Consider the following 21,570-nt stretch of genomic DNA (forward strand, 5'->3'; position numbering starts at 1 on the left):
CATGCTGCAGCATTTCACCTTCGCGGTATTTGGCAGGGAAATCCCGTTGGAAATCTTGTGGGATTTCAGACGGGTGTTATTTCGTTTTAGTGATGCACCACCGCCAGGTGGCGTCTTTGAGTAGATTTAGCAGGCTGGGCTCAGTGTTTTTCTCCTATAGTCTACGAATGAAGCATCATTAAGTTTCACATTCTTTAATTTAAATGCTCTGTTGTAAAGCACTTTGAGCTGAATTTATCTGTATGAAAGGTGCTATACAAATAACGTTTAATTGTTATTACCTTGTTCTCAGGTTTTCTCCATCTGGATGTCATTTAATTATTATGAACACCTATATCTAGGCCTACAGTAGCCTATCTATCTCGGTAACTGACGTTGGGTCAAGACGTGGTAGCTGTTAGGTTAAATGCGCAAAATAACAGTATTGTAAATATATTTGTTAGTAAAGATGTGGTGAACGTGAGGGTTTTGCGTTTTGTTTCTGGAACGCATTCAACTGGTAGGCTACTCGTAAACCCCGGAAGTAAATTTGAAGACGGGGCACCAGCTAATGTAGCCAAGTCTGAGCGCAGTAGACTATATGGCTTCAGCACGATACAAAGAAAAAATAAGCTTGATCGACTTGTGGATCCATACAAAATTGACATAGTAATGATGAGTAAAGATCACTCATTGCCAATCATATCCGGACATTAACTATCTTGTGCATAGATAGCGGCAGGTTTGACAGTGAGTGCGTTCACATGCACAATATACACAATATTTTGTTATTTGAATGATCTTGAATATATATATATTCAAGATCATTCAAATAAGAAAATATCGTGTATGTTTTTATTTGTTTATACCGGCCGCCAGCCGTTCCATGAACGGCTATAGGGAATGCGCAGTTTCGTGCTGGCTACAGCCTATTATATGCACAGTTTCGCGCTACGTAGGCTATTATATATAAGTATTATTCATTGGGGGAGCTTGGACTCGCTGGGGAATGGTGGAGAGACGCAGAGCCTCCCCAGACGCGACATCCTCCAGTTGGCTGAGGAGCTGCGCGCTCTGGCGTCCAAACAGCCACCGGCGGCGCCCCTCGCAGTGTCCACAGAAGAATACCCCCACCAAAATACCTGCATGGTGAAGACAAGCTGCAGCAAGAACAGAACTGTCTACCAATGCATGAAGTGCACCATAACTGTCTGTGAGAGGCTATAGCAGAGGATATGTGCGAAGTGTATTTGAGCTGCCGCCTCAACCGTGCGTAAGAGCAGAGCGCATCAACTCGTGTATAGCTACATGGTTGTAAAAATGATGTTTTATTGATGAAAAGGGTAAAACTGAAAAACATGGAGAGTCATTGCATTGATCGATACAGTCCGTTCAAATAGGCATCAAAAGATAAAGTAGGCCCATTTAAAATGACCAATTACATCTTCAAATCCCTTCTAATCTTGGCCTTTGATAGGGTTTTTTCCCGCCCTACTGCCAATTTTATCCGAACATTAACTATCTTGTGCATACAGAGCACAAACAATGAAACAATGAAACGAATAGATTTCCTCCCTGTCTGTCTGTGGCATTCGCTACCAGCAAACACTGAAAATACAGGTCCTCAATTTATTTAGATTAGACTAGCCTATCCAACTGGACCACTCCAATGAATGTTGAACGTAGCCTACTTTTATTCTTTAGGTTTTACAGAATCGGCCTACAATGTCCACACATGCATGCGCCATCTGACTAGCTCGCCACTCGCCAGCGAACCTGGACTAGACTATTGTAACCCCCCCCCAAAAAATTATTTTATATTCAAATAAACTGGATGGACCGGTTTCCTAGCCCTGGATCGTGAGGGAGGAGGGTAGCCTACGTTAGCGGGTGCTTTGCCATGACCGGCCACAGGTGTTGGATTGAATTCGCTAGTTTGATTGATAGATGGTTGGATTTAACGTCCAAAGTAGATTGTGCAAGTATTGTATAGGCCCATGTGTAAGAGATTGTGGTGGCTGGACTCAGTTGACCTATGACCTTCGGACACTCACAAAGTACTATTATAACACTTCAGATTGAATTCACCAGTACCACAGGGTTCTCCTCCCAAGGACCAACACAATCACACAACCTTGTCAAATGAGGACACGAAATATAACAGAATAGAGTAAAAGAAACTTACTTTATTACCTTACAATTGCAGCAAAGGGACGGTTACACAGAGACACAAGCGTATCTGAGCAAGCGCGCCGACTGATGTCGGGACGCTCTAATATATGCTATTCCACACAATACATTGGTGCGTGACTACAGATGTTAGTACCCGATTGGTTGAAACTTTTGTCTAGTGCTAGTCCTATGAGCTCACTAGTTTCGTTTTCCATTCAGCCGATGTGATTAGGGTGTTCCCTGTTAGTTACATTTACTGCAACTTTGGCAGGCTTTTTTTAGGTTTTCAAGGGGTCTGGAGCTTTCGAAGGCTCTTTCGTTGCAGGTTGTGTGACCTTGGCAGTCAACTTATCTGCTACTGGAACACAAATGTATAACAACTTTTCATGCGTACTATGTGTTCTGGAAAAGTACAAACTGCTGACATTCAGTTCTAATCACACGATGCTGTCGATGCCTCGATACATTACACTCAAAGGTGGCTTAAGGTCAAGCACATGCGCAGTATGAGCGGAACTAGAACCCAAATAAGGTAGGTTAGTTCTAAACAGTTGAAATAATACTTTATCAAATAGTACCTCCCACATTTCCCCCCTTTGATCCATACTATGGATCATTCTATGGTTACCCTTACTTGTCTTACAAAGAGCTATAATAGCATATCAATTCTAAGAGGGGTCTAAGAACAGCCAAATGGCATTGTAAGAAAATAATTGTAAAACATGGTAAAAAGCCCCGATAGGGTACAAACGCAAAACTTTAATACTCCACGCGGTGGTTACTGTACTGTAACTTAAAATATAGCAAAACAGCAGAAGAATGAAACAGCTCATGTTTTGGTGTCTTCAGGACTCCAAGAGTCCTATCCGGTGCTCAACCCTTGCATGACTACCAGCTGGCCTGTCATGGTGGGGAGGTGGTTGTTGCTCGCCTGGACTGGGGCCACGGCTCTCGTGTCTACCTTCAGTCAGGAGGTCCCCGTGTGGGGTGTATGTCAGTTATCAGTGTCTGGAGGTGTATGTGTATGTTCAGATCTTGCCTGTTACTGGAGGATCGCCTTGGGGTTATCCTCGTGGTACTTCTGGAGATCCCAGGCCTTCTTTTGGGCCGGGGACAGGGTGGCTTCTTCGTCCTGCAGCAGGATCATTTCGGTGGCGTCGGCCCCCAGGGTGGCTCGGGTCGTATGCCTGGGCTGTGAGAGTGGATCTGATGACAGAGAATTGTTTAGCGAATACAGCGAATACAGCGAATTCACATGCATTGGGTGGTGGTACCAGGTCCGCTGGTGGGTCTGCTCCTGTGTATGGGGGACGGCCAAACATGCATTCAAAAGGTGTTAGAGGTGTCCCTGACCTTGGCGTGGTTCTCATGGACAGCAGAGCGAGGGGCAGGCACTTGACCCAATTCTGACCGGTTTCAGACACGAGTTTGGCGAGCCTGCTCTTGAGGGTTCCATTGGATCTTTCTACCTGTCCTGTCGACTGTGGGTGATAGCTACAGTGTGTTTTGAGCCCTATTCCCAACAGTTGTGTGGCGTGTGCCAGTATCTCACTGACGAACGGGCTGCCGTTGTCTGAGGAGATTTTCTTGGGTAAGCCAAATGTGGGGAACCAACCTCTGCACAGTGCCTCAGCCACTCCTCGTGCTGTCTCCCGTTTCATTGGGTAAGCCTCCACCCACTTACTGTACATGTCTACGACCACCAACGCCACGTTCTTGCCGGCTGCAGGAGTAAGGTGCACAAAATCAAGCATTAGATGAGCTCCTACTCCCTGGGCTAGACCCCTATGGTGTCCTGGTGTGTTTTTGAGGCCCCTGGATACATTGTATCGGGCACATGTGATGCAACCTTGACAAATTTTATCTGCTGTTTGTTTGATGCCTGGGCAGTACCAGGATCGGGTAAGGATCTGACTAATCCCCCCTTTGCTCACATGACCACGTCCGTGAGCAACATGACAGTAATATGTGTAATGTTTTCTCGGCATGCACGGTCTACCGTCTGCTGCCCTCCAGATACCGTCTGTTTTCGTGCAGCCCTCTTCCTCCCATAGGGAGGCTTCCACAGGGCCCAGATCAGTCTTGTACATTCTCCTAAGCACACTCGATCCTGCAGCCACCAAACAGTCCTGTCCCTTAACTGGATCCTCCTCCGTCAGCTCCTCTGGTTCCTGCGAGAGAAAGCAAGTTTCACAATTGGAGAGAGAGTTAGGGTTGGCTGCCAGGTGGTAACCAGCCGCTCGCTTGGCCTCCTCATCGGCCCGCTGGTTGCCCCTTGATGCTGTGTCTGTTGCATTGGTGTGTGCCATGACCTTGACTACCGCCAGCTTCGAGGGTAGCAGCATAGCTGCGAGTAGGCCGTCAATCAGTTCCCTATTCTTGATGTTGGTGCCTGCTGATGTTTTGTAACCCCTTTTGGCCCATAGGGCGCCGAAACTGTGTCCCACTCCCCATGCGTACTTGCTATCGGTGTAAATGGTGACCTTGTTACCACTTGATGCCTCACACGCCTGGGTGAGGGCCCACAACTCTGCCTGTTGTGCCGACCACCCGTCCTGTAGTCTGCCACTGGTCACTACCTCGGTGTCGGAAACAACTGCAAAACCCACATGTTTGTGACCTGTATTGGGATCGATGGAAGCAGAACCATCACAGTAAAGTGCACGCACGCCCTCCAAGGGCACGTCCTTCAAATCTGCCCTTGGTTTGCACTCTTCGTCCACTCGTACCACGCAGTCGTGTTCCACCTCCGCTAGGTCGACATCTGGGAGAAGGGTTGCAGGGTTAAGTGTGGTACAGCGGACAACTGACACGTTGGACTGACTCAAGAGAGAGCTTTCGTACCGCTGAACACGGGCAGTACTAAGACAGCCTTGCTCCGAAGAGTTAATGATCGCCGTCACTGTGTGTGGGGCCTGAATGACAACCTTACAGTATCCTACAATCGGAGCACACTTTACCAGAGCGATGTCGCACGCCACCACGGCCCTCGTGCACCCAGGGAGCCCCAGCTCGACAGTAGAGAACGCCTGTGAGAAGTAAGCGATTGGTCGGTGTCTTCCCCCGTACCTCTGGGTCAGCACACACCTCACATATTTACCACTCCCATCGACGAACAGGTCATACTGCTTGGTGGGGTCCTGGTACCCAAGGCATGGTGCTGTGGTGAGCGCGAACCTCAGCTCCTCCCAAGCCGACTCCATCTCGGGGCTCCAAGTCACCTTTTCTCCTGGTTTGAGGGAGAGAAACGGGGTGCACAGTGTTTTGTCTAACCTGCTGCATTCGGGAATGAAGGTGCGACAGTAGCCTACCATCCCAAGGAAAGAGAGGACCTCCTTCTTGGTCCCTGGTCTTTTCATGGCCAGGATCGCTGTGACCCGGCTTGGTGTGATACGCTTACCTTCGGCCGTGAGTGTGTGGCCCAAGAACGTGACCTGTTGTGTCACAAGCTGGGCTTTCTTCCTGGATGCCTTGTGGCCTCCCGCCGCCAGCGAGGCGTAGGAGCCTCTCGGTCCCTTCCAGACAGCCTTCTCTGGTGGGACAAGCAAGAAGTATGTCATCAACGTACTGAATGAGCACCCCACCAGCCGGTGGGACATACTCACGAAGGTCGTTGGATAGGACAGCGTTGTAGATTGTGGGGGAATTCGTCCATCCCTGGGGACAGCGTGTCCAGGTGTAGCATCGACCGTTGAAAGTGAATGCGAACCAGTGCTGTGATTTGGGGTCGACTGGTACAGAAAAGAAAGCATTGGCAAGATCGACAACAGTATACCATTTGCAGTCAGGTGTTAGAGGTTCAAAGATGGTGTTAGGGTCTGGTACCAATGGAGCGAGTTTCAGACATACCTCATTCACGGCCCTGAGATCCTGCACAAACCTCCACTCTGGTGGCTGACCTGCTTCCCGGTGCTTTTTTACTGGGAAGATGGGTGTGTTAACAGGGCTTCCTTGTGGCATGTCTATGATCACCCCTGCTTTTAACAGCTCTTCCAGCACCGGCCTTACCCCTTCTTCTGCCTCTTTTGAGATGGGGTACTGCTTTACCTGAACTCCAGGCGCCTGGACCCCTCCGTCTCTGTTGGATACCACCACTGGGGTGGCTGACCTAACCTTCCCTACATCATACTTCCCTGATGCCCAGATGCAGTGGGGTAGCCTGGCTAACATGTCCCCTACATCGGCTGGTTCCTCCTCGGTCATCAGGTACTGTGGATCAAAAATTGCCATAACATCTCGGGTCATGGTCAACATCATGGGTTCAAACAGTTTCAATCTATATACAAGTTCACCATACATCAATAGGGAGGTTACCTCACCGAACTGAGTTTAACCCTCCTTCTCATGTTTACCCGTGCTCCACAGCCACTCACAGGCCCCTGTGAAGCCTCCTAGGCCAACCCATGCATCCTTCCGCCCTTTGGTGAGAGAAACATGGGGCACCCCCTCCTTGACGGCGGGCACATAGTCGTGTGCCTCGGCGTCTCCTAGGGTGACTCCCGCTGTGGTGATAGAGTTGCTGAAATAGATGCTGTTAATCCTGCCTGTGCCTAGCTGGGGACCTGCTCCATCTACATCCCTTACCCATTCTTCGACTTCCTCTTCGCTTTCTGTAACTCGCATAGTAACATGAGGTGTGTGTACTGTGCAGATAGGTGCTTCTGATATCATGTCTTTCCTAAAATCATCTGCCATGTGTGCCAGTAAGTCCCCGTCCTCCTCCGCTAACTCCAGGACAAGGGCAAACCGGTTCTGTTCATCTAGCATGAGCCTGAACTCTGTGTCTGTGTCTGGGTGTGGTATGTGCGCTTTGACTCCGGCATCTGTAACTACCAAATTAAGGTTGAGTTTACACATGATGTCCCTGGCTAGCAAATTAATGGGACACCCTCTGCTAAACATAAATGAAGTTTCAAAATCAATCGATGCGGAATCAGTGTGAAACGTGCATTTTACTGGTACAGTGAGTGGTTCAGTGGTGGAGGCCCCAGATGCGTTTCTAGTGGTTCTGGTATCTCCCGACAGTGTAGGTCTGAAATTACATTGGTTAGCACATAACACAGAAGTGGTAGCACCGGAGTCAACGAGAAACATTACATCCTGACCCTCGATTGTCAAAAGAACAGTGGACAATCGTCTGTGTGCTCCCTCCATCATAATGTATGCTCCCTCAGTGTGTGTATCAGTGCTAGATGTACCTTCAGCCTGGGTTGGTGGACCCGTGTCGGGAAAGGGAGGAACGGTCGAGTCGTGCCGATCGTCAAAGACTCCCTCCCTGGCCTCCTCGCCCCATATTGCACGGTCATTGCGGTTGGCTGGTCTCCAGGTGCCTCCTGATCCTCTGGTGCCTTGGTTCTGCCTTGGACGGTCCTGGTTGTACTGTAACACATCGCCATGGACCTGAAAAGGGCCTCTCCCTGCTCTACCTGGGTCTCCTTCGCGGTTCTGGTGCCTCCTCCTCCACTCCTTCTGCTGCTCCGTCTCTGGATATGGGCAGTCCCGAACCATGTGGCCTTCCTCCTTGCAGTTGAAGCACCTCATTGGCCCGTGCTGGTCTCTTGGTGGCCCGCTCCTGGTCCGCTGGCTCCCCTGGTACCGTGGCTCCTTCCACTGCACCGTCGGTTGTTGGCGCGGCTCCCTTGGTGGATCAGGTCGGTCGATCCCGTGGAGCTTGGCATGAGCATCAGACATAACAAGAGTTAGTGCAGTATTCAGACTTGCCTTTGCTTTTGCTTCCTTCTTTTTCTCCTGTTCGGCGTATTCGGCATCCTTGGTGTTCTGCTGCTTCTCGGCGTGTCTGGCGTGGATGATGAGGTCGTTGGCGGTGGGGTTGTCGTCGTAGCCAATCCAGGTCTGGGTCACCCGCTGTGAGAGGGCGGGCTTCATCCCCTTCAGGGCCATCCCCACGAGCGTGGATCCATACCCCTCCATGTGGTCGTTCATACGGAAGTGGTCAGCGATGCTCTTCTTCAGCCTCTCGATGTAGGTCGTCACTGGCTCCTCGGCTCCCTGTACACAATTGGTTACCTTGGTGGGGTCCCGGTGGACGGGCCAGAGGAGGACCAGGTTCTGTCGGAGGTCCCTCAGTAGCTGCTGCATGAGATAGTTGGCGTTGCTGCTTCCCGGAGCCTCGACCCAGTTGGTGCCTGCTGGGACGGCCTGGAACACGCGTTGATTCAGCCGGTCCCACAGCTCCCCTGGTCCAGCGGTCTTGTAGATGATGCGCCCGAGGTCCTGGACAGTGAGGAGGCAATCACTAGAAAGTCTGGTTAGTTGTCTGGCATACCCTTCAGAGTCGGTCTTTAGTGGGGGTAGTTGAAGTATCATGTCATGGATATCACTGGGAGTCATGGAGCGGTGGACGAGGCTCATGGTTCCATTGGCGTTGGGTAGCTCGATCATCGGGAACTGGCCGTCCTCCTCCTCCATGGCTGACACGGATGCTCCGAACCCGGTGTCGGAGTCTTCAGGGCCGCCGCAGGCACCCCCTGAGTAGGGTGTGGACGCGGCCCGTGGGGCCCTTGGGGCGGGTGTCTGTGGTGCTGGAGAGAGGTTCGTGATTTCATTAATTTGTTAAAATTGTCCTCAGATAGTTTACTTTTTTTCCAGGTGGTCGGTGATGAGTTTGATGGCTGCCTCTTCGGTGGACATTGATGGTGGCCCCAATTGGAGTGGTGCCCCGGCCTGGTATGCCCCTGGCTGGTAGGCTGGTGGTGGTGCAGTGGGAACAGGTGCCTGGATGGAGAGAGAGAGATTGGGATAGAGAGGGGGCACTGGTGCCGGTTGGGGCATCTGTGGAGCGCTCGCTGGTGGAGGGTGTGGCGGCTGCTGCGGGGGTGGTTGCGGAGGATTGGGGTTGGGGAACGGAGTGTACTCATTGTCTCTTCGGGCTTGAGGGTTATCAGTCTGGAACGGCGGGACCGTGTCTCCCCCCTGGCTGGAAAACAGTGTTAATTCACCTCCCTTCTGGCGGTTCCTGGCCTCGGTTTCCCAGAGACATAAAACCGCACAAACATCGCTTTCTAACTTACGCTTTTCCTTTCCTTCTCTGTCATCTCTTCTACTTTATCCTTTACTCCTTTTATCACACACATCGCAAATGTACCATTAGCGGGCCATCCCACTTTATCGAGGTTGCGGAGGGCGACCACGCTACGGACCCCCTGTGTGTCTCGCATGTAGGCATAGCATTTGCTCTCGGTACAGTATTCATCGAGAGTTTTACCTGCGTTGGCACCCATGTTTCAAACACTTCAGGTCTCTAATGCACACAACACAACAGTCACTTCAATCACAACTTCTTGAATAGTAGTAAAACAATAGAATAGTAGAATAATAGTAGTAGAACAAAATGGTACCTTTAATCAGAATGTGGAACGTACTTTATGTGGAACAGCAACAATTGTTTAATATCGGAGTCGTTATGGTTCTATTTCGCACCGCTCGGATAAAACACTTCACACAGTCAATGAATATGAAAACCCAACCAGAAGAATAATTCTTCAACAACTATAATGTTAACACGGGCGCAGCACTTCTCTGTGAGCCTATAACCAGGTGTCTAGGTATGGGAATTCTTGGTCTATGGACAGACTATGTAGTTATGATGAAGCAAGCATCAAACCTCACTGTGGCAACCACTGTATATGTGTGGACCTTAATAATCTCTCTACACCCAATGCCGTACGTCTCAAGCGTAGCCCTTGGCGAGTACTCTTATTAAAAAGGAATTTTTCTGTGAACAATCGATGTACGTTTGGAACTTACTATAATGTCAGAAAAGCAAATCCTCCAGTTGATGTGTTGGTTGTCCTTTTTATGGAGGGATTCCAGGCCTCCCTGCCCCTCTGAGCGACCCTGCGTCCGCCCTCAACCTCGTCCGTCGACGGCTTGGCTAGGAAGTTGATACGTGGAAGGGTGATCAGTCCAACGGAGGTCCACTCAGGAGGGCAGATCAGCTGGAATCCCACTTCTGACACCAGTGAAATGTGGTGGCTGGACTCAGTTGACCTATGACCTTCGGACACTCACAAAGTACTATTATAACACTTCAGATTGAATTCACCAGTACCACAGGGTTCTCCTCCCAAGGACCAACACAATCACACAACCTTGTCAAATGAGGACACGAAATATAACAGAATAGAGTAAAAGAAACTTACTTTATTACCTTACAATTGCAGCAAAGGGACGGTTACACAGAGACACAAGCGTATCTGAGCAAGCGCGCCGACTGATGTCGGGACGCTCTAATATATGCTATTCCACACAATACATTGGTGCGTGACTACAGATGTTAGTACCCGATTGGTTGAAACTTTTGTCTAGTGCTAGTCCTATGAGCTCACTAGTTTCGTTTTCCATTCAGCCGATGTGATTAGGGTGTTCCCTGTTAGTTACATTTACTGCAACTTTGGCAGGCTTTTTTGAGGTTTTCAAGGGGTCTGGAGCTTTCGAAGGCTCTTTCGTTGCAGGTTGTGTGACCTTGGCAGTCAACTTATCTGCTACTGGAACACAAATGTATAACAACTTTTCATGCGTACTATGTGTTCTGGAAAAGTACAAACTGCTGACATTCAGTTCTAATCACGCGATGCTGTCGATGCCTCGATACATTACACTCAAAGGTGGCTTAAGGTCAAGCACATGCGCAGTATGAGCGGAACTAGAACCCAAATAAGGTAGGTTAGTTCTAAACAGTTGAAATAATACTTTATCAAATAGTACCTCTCACAAGATGAATGGTTGTAACCATAAACTCAGCCAGAGGTAGGCCCTCGCTACTGTAGATTATCAGCATTATCACCAGTCTCAATTTATGTTTTCCTCTAGGCTACGTGTTGCCATTCATTTAAACCACCATCTCATCTAGTCTACTTCTGTTGCTGCATTTTTACATTTATGCTTTCATGATTTTAGAGCGCAATAAACATTTTCCAGGATTCCAGTAAGTCCATCCATTCATCCAACTTTGTGCTGAGCGCAGCGCAGGCTGGTAGCCTACTGTCAAGGCTCACGACTGATGCACTCCCCAGTGCGTAACACGTCTCGCAACTCCCCAGACCATCAAGATAATTTCAATATGAAAGACCTTAAGTGGGGTATTCCAGGAGTTAGCCTAATGTAGCAAGTCGTCGGTCTTCATGACGCACTGTTATGCTTGTTTGCTGTAGATCCAGTCATAGAAGCGGGCCTCTCGTCCGGCGATTTGAAACAGCTGGTCAATTCACCCCAACAAGAATAGCCAAGAGAAGGACAAAAATGAAACCACAAACGTTACTACTGGTCTTGAAACAACTGTGTTAGCCTAGTTCCATATGAGAACACTCCTCGGTCCAATTCCGTATAGTAGATCAGCCTGTGTCCACGTAGTTGCTAGCTAACTGGTGTGTAGGGGAGAACCGGGTCAAAAGTCGCACTTTTTGGTTTGATTCCATTTACTCCGAAATTAATAGAGATAGAGATTCCACATTTTATGACAAACAACTTGCACATGTCCTTCACTATTATCAACTGTAATGTTTGTGCTAGGATATAAGAGTTTAACATAAATAGGGCGAGAATGGAGCGCAATGCGCCTTTTGTCCCTGCCAAGCGGGACAAAAGTTTATAGGAGAGGGGCAAAAGTCGCACTGCTGCAAAGTGTGTCCTATCAGATTTTTTGGGCATGTAATTCTCTTTACTTTCAACAAATGTATTATTAGACATAATATCATAATAATATATATAGCCTTCAACGACCTCCTGAGCTGCCTGCCTGATGGTCTCAGGGCTAAAGAGACCGCGCATCGTTTTCCTCACCCTAACTATTGGCATGCTATTAATGAAAGAAAATACATTGTAAATAAACATGGTTTTAGGCTATTGTTTTTATGTAGGCCTATAGGTTAAGCTATTTGTGTTCATAAGGTAACGTCATTGTAAACGAAAGTAGCCTATAGCCTATAATCCAATTGACTGGAACCAGGGGGTTTGGCAAAAGTTAAGAGGCAAAATAATTTGTCTTGACTGCATTCAAGATGTATCTTTCACATTAAAACTACATTCAAAGCTGACCAATAGCATTAGAAAGATCTCTTCGAGAGCTTTCATTTCACCTGTTCATTCTGCCCATGTCACTCGCGCACCCCTCTGGTTCTAAGCCATCACAATGCGACTTCTCTCCCTCTACGGGATGCGACTTTTGTCCCGCCACGGTCTCCTGTCATTTCTCCCTGGCTTGCAGGCACGACTTGCTCGCACGAAACTTGAAAGCTATGTTATCATGTAGCCAGTAGATATGCTAAGAAAATTGCATATGTTTGCAAACTAAAACAAATGAACAAAATTTTACAATCGAAAAATGCTTATGAGACCATTATTTTACTTATATGGGGCAAAAGTGGTTTCTCTTCCTGCTTCTGCCTAAGCCCTCCACAATACCACAACACAACGGTGTCATGTTTTACCGAAGGAGAAGTGAAGAAGACGGTAGCTAGCAGTAGCTAAAGCAGTTAGCTAATGTTAAGATCATTCCTCTAGCTGCTTTGCTGCTAATGCGAGTTCGTCTCCGTTCCTGCCCGAGAAACAGAAGTTGAACTAATAGCATCAAAATCAAAATAGCTACAGGAATCATCGTTGTAAAGTTAGCTATCTGCTTTTTAGCCACCGACAGCTACCGTTAATATTATGGAAGCTGCTGTCGTGAGCTAACTTGCTATCACGGTCTTATCGTGCAGCTTCACAGCCTGCTATTAGCAGACAGCACTAAAGTTGACAATATCACACTTGCACATCATTAGAATTCCAACCATTTATATGGGATTTATCATTAAACTAAACATGAAACCTGAATACTACCTGATATTTCAACCTGCTGCCATCAGTGATCGGCGCGTCTGCTTGTTTGAGTCATGAATATCTTACGCAGTTACATTCCATGTAGTGTCCCAAAACTTATAAATCATTCCCCATGTCGTTCACTATGAGTCGCACTCAATACATCCATGGTAATAGGGAATAGGGAGTGAGTGAACCATTTCAAACACATCTCTGGTCATCTCCGTTAGCCATCTTACTCGTCCTGATGCCATGTTCCATATGAGAACACTCAGTTAGCCTAATGTATTAAACTTCTACTTGTCCCGACAGTTAACAGATATAGACCCGGCGACAGTTACAGAGATAGAAACTATAGATAGATAGGCTTTGTTCGTAATAATTAAATTACAACCAGACAGAGAACAAGGAGTTTGAGAACGGTAGGCTCATCTAATGTGCGAGATGAGCTACAGCAATGGGTCAATGAGTGGTATTACTGCGCCCCTATGGGCAGGCGAGCGGTGGTGCGGAATGCCGTAAAGAGCCTGTTAGAATACCACGGGTCTTAAGCTAAGTATGTCCTAACACGTTTCGGTTGTGTTGTTGTAGAGGACGCAGAACACCACAGACACGCTGCACGACTTGACCGGGAGGAACATGACGGACTTCCTTGTAAAGATGTATGAACACTCAGGCAAAAGAAGGTACAATGATTGTGGTAGTGTGTGTGTGTGTGTTTGTGTGTGTGTGTCGCCAACGTGCATGTGAGCGTGTTCTCTCTCTCTGTCAAGGTATGGAGGGATTTCTGTTGGAGGAGTCAACTCCCAAGTGATGCTGACTGAGCTGGAAGTTGAAGCTGTGATCCGGGATTTGAAGATCCTTTTAAATTCCTCCCTGGTATGTTGTGGATATTACAACCATAGGGCGGACTTATGGCCAGACAGGGAAGTGCATGACTTCTAATGTACTGTAAATGTACTGATTTAAGGGGGGGAGAGACATTGATTGGGCTGAAAGCCAAAGGGACTTTCTGAGGAGACCCCAATTCACAGAGGTCTTCGAATTTGTTTATCTTTGATAAATAATGCATTGGCTTAAACCAAGGATACATTCAGCTATATAAGCCTCCCAAAATGGCCTTCTTGCTGATGCCAAGCTTTCGGGATTTTATCGAACACGGCGGGCTCAAGTATGCGCGAGTGATTCTCCAGTTCCACTGCATTATCTTCAGATCGAGCTAGAACTGAGCTCAAACTCCAATGTGCTTTCCACCAAACCTAGGCCCACACAATTGGAACAAATTTACCTCTGAATCTCTCCACTTGCACACCTCTGCACACACCCATCCCGCTGGAGCACACATACACACACATAATGTGCAAGCCTGGGTGCAAGCCTAGCTTCTGTTTGTCTGGAGAGAGACTAGGGTCTAGCTAGCTTCTGTTTGTCTGGAGAGAGACTAGGGTCTAGCTAGCTTCTGTTTGTCTGGGTCAGGAGGAGAGGGAAGAGGAGGCGGTGGACTCAGAGGACAGTTGAAAGCCATTTAGGGATTAATGTGAAGGACCTCTGTGTTTAGTTAAGTTATATTAGAACAAAAAACAAACAGCAGGGGAAAATACCTCACTGTGGACAATAAAGAGGAACCGAAAACAAACAGTAGATCACGCAGCCTAGTGAAGACACATTTGGCTGCAAAGGCAAGGGAACAACTCTATCATCCCCACAAATTAAATCCTAATTGAGAAAGTGAATTAACAATTGTTTATGCCCTTATCCCACTCGATTTGTCTTGGACTACTAACTCCAACTGAACAGACAAACACGGTGTTACTAGCGGTTGTAGCGGCTTTGGAAAGCTGGCTGGGGTAAGCTGCCCCGAGTTGTCAGACGCTCAACGTGGTTACGCTCCTCGCTATGAACTGCAGCGCAACCGGCTCGCTGGCTGAACACGCCTCCATTGTCCTTGAGCAGGAAGGGGTCGTTAGAGATTAGACGAAGTAAGTGTTTCACAATCCTCTACTTGCGCGCACACACACACACACACAGATGAGCACAAATAAAAGCTCACATTCACATGTATACTGTATATACTGTACACAAAAACAGACACACACGCAACTCTTATTCACATTGACTATTTACACACACGCTCGCACACACACACACACACACACAAACATACACACATGGGCAAAGCTGCTAATCCTTAGGAAGATCCTCTGCCTGTGTTGCCCACCAGTGCTAGCCTCCCTTAGTCCAGTGCCTCTCTCCCTCCATTCCTCAATCAAGAGGAGTAAAACAAAATATGTTAAAGAGCCCCGCTTTGCAGAAGGCAGAGTTATGGAGATGCAGAAAAAGGCCTTGTCGTTAGCTTGGCTTATGAATAGGTAATGAGCTGGAACAATGATCTTATTTAACACAAATATTTCTGTCAACTTACCATCGGGGAGAGCGTTGTGTGTGTGTGTGTGTGTGTGTGTGTGCGTGTGTATTATAAGTATTATAAACACAGTCTATAAACACTGCGGGTTATGCCAAAGGGAACCATTTGAACCTGAGGAGAAGAGAGAAATAAATGAATAAGCGGGACAAAATGAATATACTGTATACTACTACAAAATGTGAAATTTCCGATGTTGGAGAGAAATATCCAGAGAAAGGATCTCCAGCTACCCTAATGCTCAGCAGTCCCCCCCTGGCCTGAACCAATGGGGCTGTAACGTTGAGTCATATATCTCTCTCTCTCTTTTCTCACCACACCAAAACACATTTACACACACACACACACACACACACACACATACACACACACACACACACACACACACACACACACACACACACACACACACACAGACTGCTTTACTTCTTTTCTCACTCTCAACCTCTTTTACTCTCTCCTCTCCTCTCCTGCTAGTCTGTCCTCCGTGGCCGTGTGGGGTACTGGTAGTCTATATCATCTGTTTACTGCATACAGCGAGGCCTGGGCAAAGCACAACACGCACCACCGCAGCACTTCATTGGCCAATCACACAGGGGGGAGAGGGGGGGCAGTCCGTCCATGCAGGTTTTTAATGTGACCCACTCGCCCCCACTAGGCAGCAACCCCTACGCCCCCTTCATCCCTACCCAGAATCCCCAGAGTCCTGACTTGGCACTGCACTCTCTGTACTCGCCCACTGGAGACCTCTTTGTCATTACAGGGGTTTTCCTCTGAGTTGAGCCTCGCAATAACAAGAGAGCGAGAGAGAGAGAGAGAGAGAGAGAGAGAGTGTGTGTGTGTGTGTGTGTGTGTGTAGTAAAGAAGATAAAACAAAAGATGTAAGTCTGCAGTGTGCCAGCTCTCCAAAATAACAAGTGACACGTGTCCCTATGTACGGCGCCCATGTAGAGCCACCAGCTCAGCGGCTGCAGCAGCCCCTCTGTAGAGCTGGACAGACTCAGTCTCCTCAAAAAGCTGGACAGTCTCAGTCTCCTCAAAAAGCTGGACAGACTCAGTCTCCTCAAAAAGCTGGACAGACTCAGTCCCCTCATTGTTTCCAGTCATGTTTAAAATTTCACAGAGGAGATGTGTTTTCCCAAGCGTGTCCAATTAAGTCTCTCCCTTACTCTCTTTCCTCTCTCTCTCCCTCCTCTCCCTCTCTTTATCTCTCTCTTTCCCTCTCTCTCCCTCTCTCTCTCTCTCTCTTTATTAGGATAACTCCACCGATCAGATCTTTCGGAACGCCGAGGCCTTGCTGAAAGAGCTGGGAACGAGGGATAATGTCAAGGTATTACGTCGTTATCCGGCAGAGCTTAGGGATGTACCGGGCTGTACTGCCTGTGACCCATACTCTCTGCTGCTGGATCAATTCTTATCTTAGCAAACTGATGCAGTCGTCTGTGTGTGTGTGTGTGTGTGTGTGTGTTTGTGTGTGTGTTAGAATACCAACCATACTGTGTAACACTATACGTTTGTAAGAGTACTATTTGTTACGATGTGAGACAAATTCCTTTTTTCACACTCGTCGTGCGTACATTGCTTAAGGACTGATTCAAATAACTCTGGATAACAAGTACATACGAAATCAGAAGCAGACAATGTTCTGCCTGAAGCAATTATATGGCACTGTTGATTTACTGAGCTTCATGGGGAATTTTCTCTATTTTAAAATTTCCGCTCCGAAATGTAATGGGTTCTAAGGTGGCCCATGTTACACCTCGCCACCAATTTTCATGAAATCCTAGTCCAAAAAATGAATGGAAGTGAATGGCTGGCCGTGTTTGGACAGCGTGGCGACCCGCTCCATGGTTTGGATCCACTCCAAAATCACCCAATACAGCAGGAATCAGCAAATTTATTTGAGAAAAATCTATGTAAATCAGCCGATTAGAATCGCGCACTAGGGCGCCTGCTGACCTGCTAGCCGGTCAGAAGGGTGACATATCTCCATTCATATCATTGATACGAAATGCATAGAGGCACGCAGGAGTGAACATTGAGCAATTCCCCTGTTCGCCCGCGAGCCTCCAGGCGATATGTAGAGTGCGCCCACTCAGCGCAGTCCGAGTAGCTCCACTCCTGGGTCCAATTTTGTTTAGTTTATCAGCCTGATCCCTGTGTCCAGGCAGTTGGTAGCTAGCTGGGAGCTATCTAGCTGACCCCTGACGTCTGAGCTCTGTGTCATGTGGAGGGAGCTTGTGTTATAGTTAGCTAGTTCCGCTAGCTTCCACGAGCTACAGTAGCTAGTTTGCTTAACTAGCTACCGCTAGCTAACTAGCTACCTCACTAGTAGGAACGCTTGCATGCACTCTGTGTTGTGTCCACGTCTGGGTCGTTTGGCCCACCCACCTGCCATCAAAAGCGCTAATTGGCTGATTTACGTTGATTTTTCTCCATTTAATCGACTGATTCCTGCCGTATCGGGTGCCAAAATTGAATGGTTTCTAAATTGGCCCATGCTCCAGCCCTCCACCGAGTGTCATGGAAATCGGTCCGGTAGTTTTTGCGTAATCCTGCTAAAGAACCCACCAATCAATGAACCAACACATGCCACCATACACATAATTTCTCGTCCTGTGCTGTCGCTGGGGTGGAGGTAATAAGTTCTCAGTGAGCATGGTGTCCACCATCTATGATGCCTGCATTACCCCTTTGTATCATTGAAGCAGTAGAAAGCATTAAATGTGTTTTGTAAATGTTACACTCATGATAGGACTTTCATATAATCTCATACAGTAGAATGGATATTTTTATCCAAAGCACTTTACAATGGTCTCTCATTCACCCATTCACACACACATTCACACACCAATGGTGGCAGCTGCCTTGCAAGGTGCTACAGTATATAGCCTGGACAGGAGGAGCCGAGATTCGACCGCCGACCCTGCGTCCATTGGATGACCCGCTCTACCTCCTGGGCCAAAGCCACCCCTGCTTGCACGCTTGTGTGTGTGTGTGCGTGCGTACGTGTGAGATGCTGGGTTTCTATGTGCCTGTACAGAGGATCTCCGCCGAAACACCATACATTCCTAATTAGAGCGATGCTGCCAGCAGGGGATCCCTCTCCTCCCTCTCCCTCCAGAACATTCTTAATCTTCCACCATGGCAGGAGGCACCCGCCTGGGGGCTTCACACATAGGAAATATCTCTCTCTGTTTGTACAGTATGACTGTGCGACTGATGCTCCTCTCGGGGGCGGGAGGGGGGGGGGGGGGGTGGGCATTATCACTCTTCTTGCTCTAGTTGTTTTTCTATGTAAGGAACATATTACGGTTTGTTCACAAAATGAGAGTCTTCACAAAATGAGAGTTGTTAGGTAATTTCACCCCTGAGTCGCACCGCCTGTCTAATCACCGAATGAGTAACAGCCTATCAAGTAAAACATTGTTTTTTTTGCACTCCTTTTTATTTAGAAAACGATCCCAATCCACCATTTTTCACTGGCTGTGCTTTTTTTCTGTTCCCACCCCAGGTGTGGTTCTACAACCAGGCCTGGCACAGCATTGTGTCGTTCATGAATGTGGCCAACAATGCCATCCTGAGGGGCAACCTGCCGGCGGGTGCCAGACTGCGCGACTACGGTATCTCCACCTTCAGCCACCCCCTGAACCTCACCAAGGAGCAGCTCTCCTACGCTGCACTGTGGGTAAACTAGCTAGCAGCAGTGTTAGCCAACATGTATATATGTACACTGTGTATGCAATGTGGGAGAAGAAGAGGAAAGATAATAAAAATAAAGATTTGTTTTCAAGCAAGGGCAAACAGGAGATAACCCATGGGATCTACTCATTTTAGCTTGCTGTTGATGCTTCCTAACCAAGCAATCCCATGAGATTCTGGGGTTAATGATGTGTTAAAGTACAAAACCACAACCCCTATGCGGTCTAGCCTTATCCTCTCCCCGAATCTGTATGGGCTCTTTACATTCTATGCATAATAATGATGCATACTGTACATGAAAGGCCCTTTTCTTTGTCCTCGTAGATGTTAAGTGCTTTCAGCATCACCTGGGTCCTGTTCAAATCAATATCAGACTATGCTTCAGGGCTCTAAGGTGCGACCATTTTACTCGCATATGCGACTAAAAATAGTTTTGTGCAATCAGAAAAAATAATTTAGGAGCACACTGTGCGAGTACTGTTTTCAACTATTTCACTCGCATTTTTTGCCTAAAATAAATCCATGCAAATTGGATCAAACTAGTCAAAGTTTTGCGCATCCGTATACAAAAGTACAAGTCCCACAACTTTTTTATTTTATTTTTTATTACAAGTCCCACGACTGCAACCTGCAATGCGCAGAACTCTCGTGATGATGCGCGATGACAGCTCAGCTGCACTCACTCAAAAATGACTGTGCAGACGCCGAATGCCCCTGCCAGTAACGTTAACAAAATTAAGAAAATGAAGCCCATTCAATCGTATTTTGCATCTGAAAACCCTTGTTTTGGAGGACTGTTTGAACGTCCACTAGCCCTCGATATGCTCCCTAGCTCTAGAAGCTAAAAGGAATGAGACACACTACCCTACGTGTAAATGTGCAAAATGTAAGGGTAGGGCCATGGGCTAGGGCTAAGGGGGGTATTGGGATTGGGCCATAGTCTTCATTAGGACCAATGGACATGATGCAGTGTGTGGGAATAGTATAGTCTTCATTAGGACCAATGCACCTGATGAAGTATGTGGGAATAGTATAGTCTTCATTAGGACCAATGCACTTGATGAAGTGTGTGGGAATAGTATAGTCTTCATTAGGACCAATGCATATGATGAAGTGTGTGGGAATAGTAGGCTATAGTCTTCAATAGGACCAATGCACATGATGAAGTGTGTGGGAATAGTATAGTCTTCATTAGGACCAATGCACCTGATGAAGTGTGTGGGAATAGTATAGTAGGAGAGGATGAGAGCTCCTATGGTGAGCAGGTTGTTATTGTTTATTGTTGTTGGCAGTAGGCCTAATGTGTGTGTTGCTAATAAAAATGTGTTATTTCAAATTTTCTGTTGCGCTCCTAGTGAAAAATGTTAGATTAGAGCCCTGTGCTTGAATACAAACCAATCCTGAGGGATCCTCGGACACTGAGCTAGGCAGCAAATCAGAGAATGCAGGTTCATTCTACTCGCTAGCTACCTCAGTAAAATGTTTTATGTAGTGACCAGGTGCTGGCGACAGCCAGGAGTTAGATAGCCAGGCTTTGGGAGTAGTACTAGAAGATAATTATGACAACCTTCCTGCTGTATAGATTCAGCCTTTCCTCTGTTCTCTCCATTCCTCCTTATGGGTTCTTCCTGTAATTTATTCACCGAGATCCAGAGATGAACGTACGATTTTCCATCGCTGTGAAATAATAGTCTGAGGGCAGGGAGAGGGCCGTGGTGACCAGACCAGAGTGAATGTTCCTGTGAATGCTGCACTTTTATCAGTTTGTCGGTGCTCTAAGTACGGCGCCTGGAGAGCATGTATCGGATGTCTCATGTTGGGACCGTGTTTGGCGAGGCTGTGGATTCGCTTAACGTCACACATCACATTGCCATTAGCATTAGCATCAAATGTAGCGTTTCAGGTACACTGAGGGTTTAGACCTACTCCTCAAAATATGTGACGTGTTAAAGGCAAAGCCTTGTTCCTTTACTTAGACACATCATTATGTGATAGCGGATGGGCGTGAGGTGAACTCTGGTGAAAGTCAGACAAGGTGAGGACCAGGCCACTCCAGACAGGTCGTCTAGACTCGACTGTGATGATCATCAAGTGTAAGAAGATGAGTCATGGTAGTCCTGCATGAGCCAGAGCTATCCCCGTCTTCGGTGATTCATGAGAGCCGTTCAGTCACTGTTCAAAACAACACCTGACATTCAGGGCAGTGTATGCTTGTCTTCAAACAGGTGCGCATATATAAATATACTTTTTTATATATATTATGTTTTTTCCTGCATAGAGAATTACGAGGCGGCCACCTCCAGCTCTCGACAAAAAAAACACAAAGACCTGCCAATCTGCACACATTTTGAGTAGTAGGTACTCATTTTGAGTAGTAGGTACTCATTTTTTGGTTTCCATTGATTTATGTTATAAACGTAATCTGTGTGTCCTTGAAATATAATTGGGAGCGCGTAATTGTGTAACGATTGGCTAGT

General features: G+C 47.3%; 1 protein-coding gene across 1 annotated transcript in view; it reads left to right on the plus strand.

Moving 5' to 3' along the window:
- LOC311320254 (phospholipid-transporting ATPase ABCA1) overlaps positions 1 to 21,570 on the plus strand; it is a gene marked incomplete at both ends in the record, with an annotated part of 445,813 nt that overhangs the window by 158,467 nt on the left and 265,776 nt on the right. Inside the window, 4 exons of the mRNA XM_084451987.1 lie at positions 13,561 to 13,655; positions 13,743 to 13,848; positions 16,647 to 16,721; positions 18,906 to 19,075. Of these exons, the coding sequence (XP_084308113.1) occupies positions 13,561 to 13,655; positions 13,743 to 13,848; positions 16,647 to 16,721; positions 18,906 to 19,075 (446 nt within the window). The remainder of the gene's footprint in view (positions 1 to 13,560; positions 13,656 to 13,742; positions 13,849 to 16,646; positions 16,722 to 18,905; positions 19,076 to 21,570) is intronic.

The sequence above is a fragment of the Borostomias antarcticus genome (assembly GCF_949987555.1).
Source record: "Borostomias antarcticus genome assembly, chromosome: 17".
Taxonomy (NCBI): Eukaryota; Metazoa; Chordata; class Actinopteri; order Stomiiformes; family Stomiidae; genus Borostomias; species Borostomias antarcticus.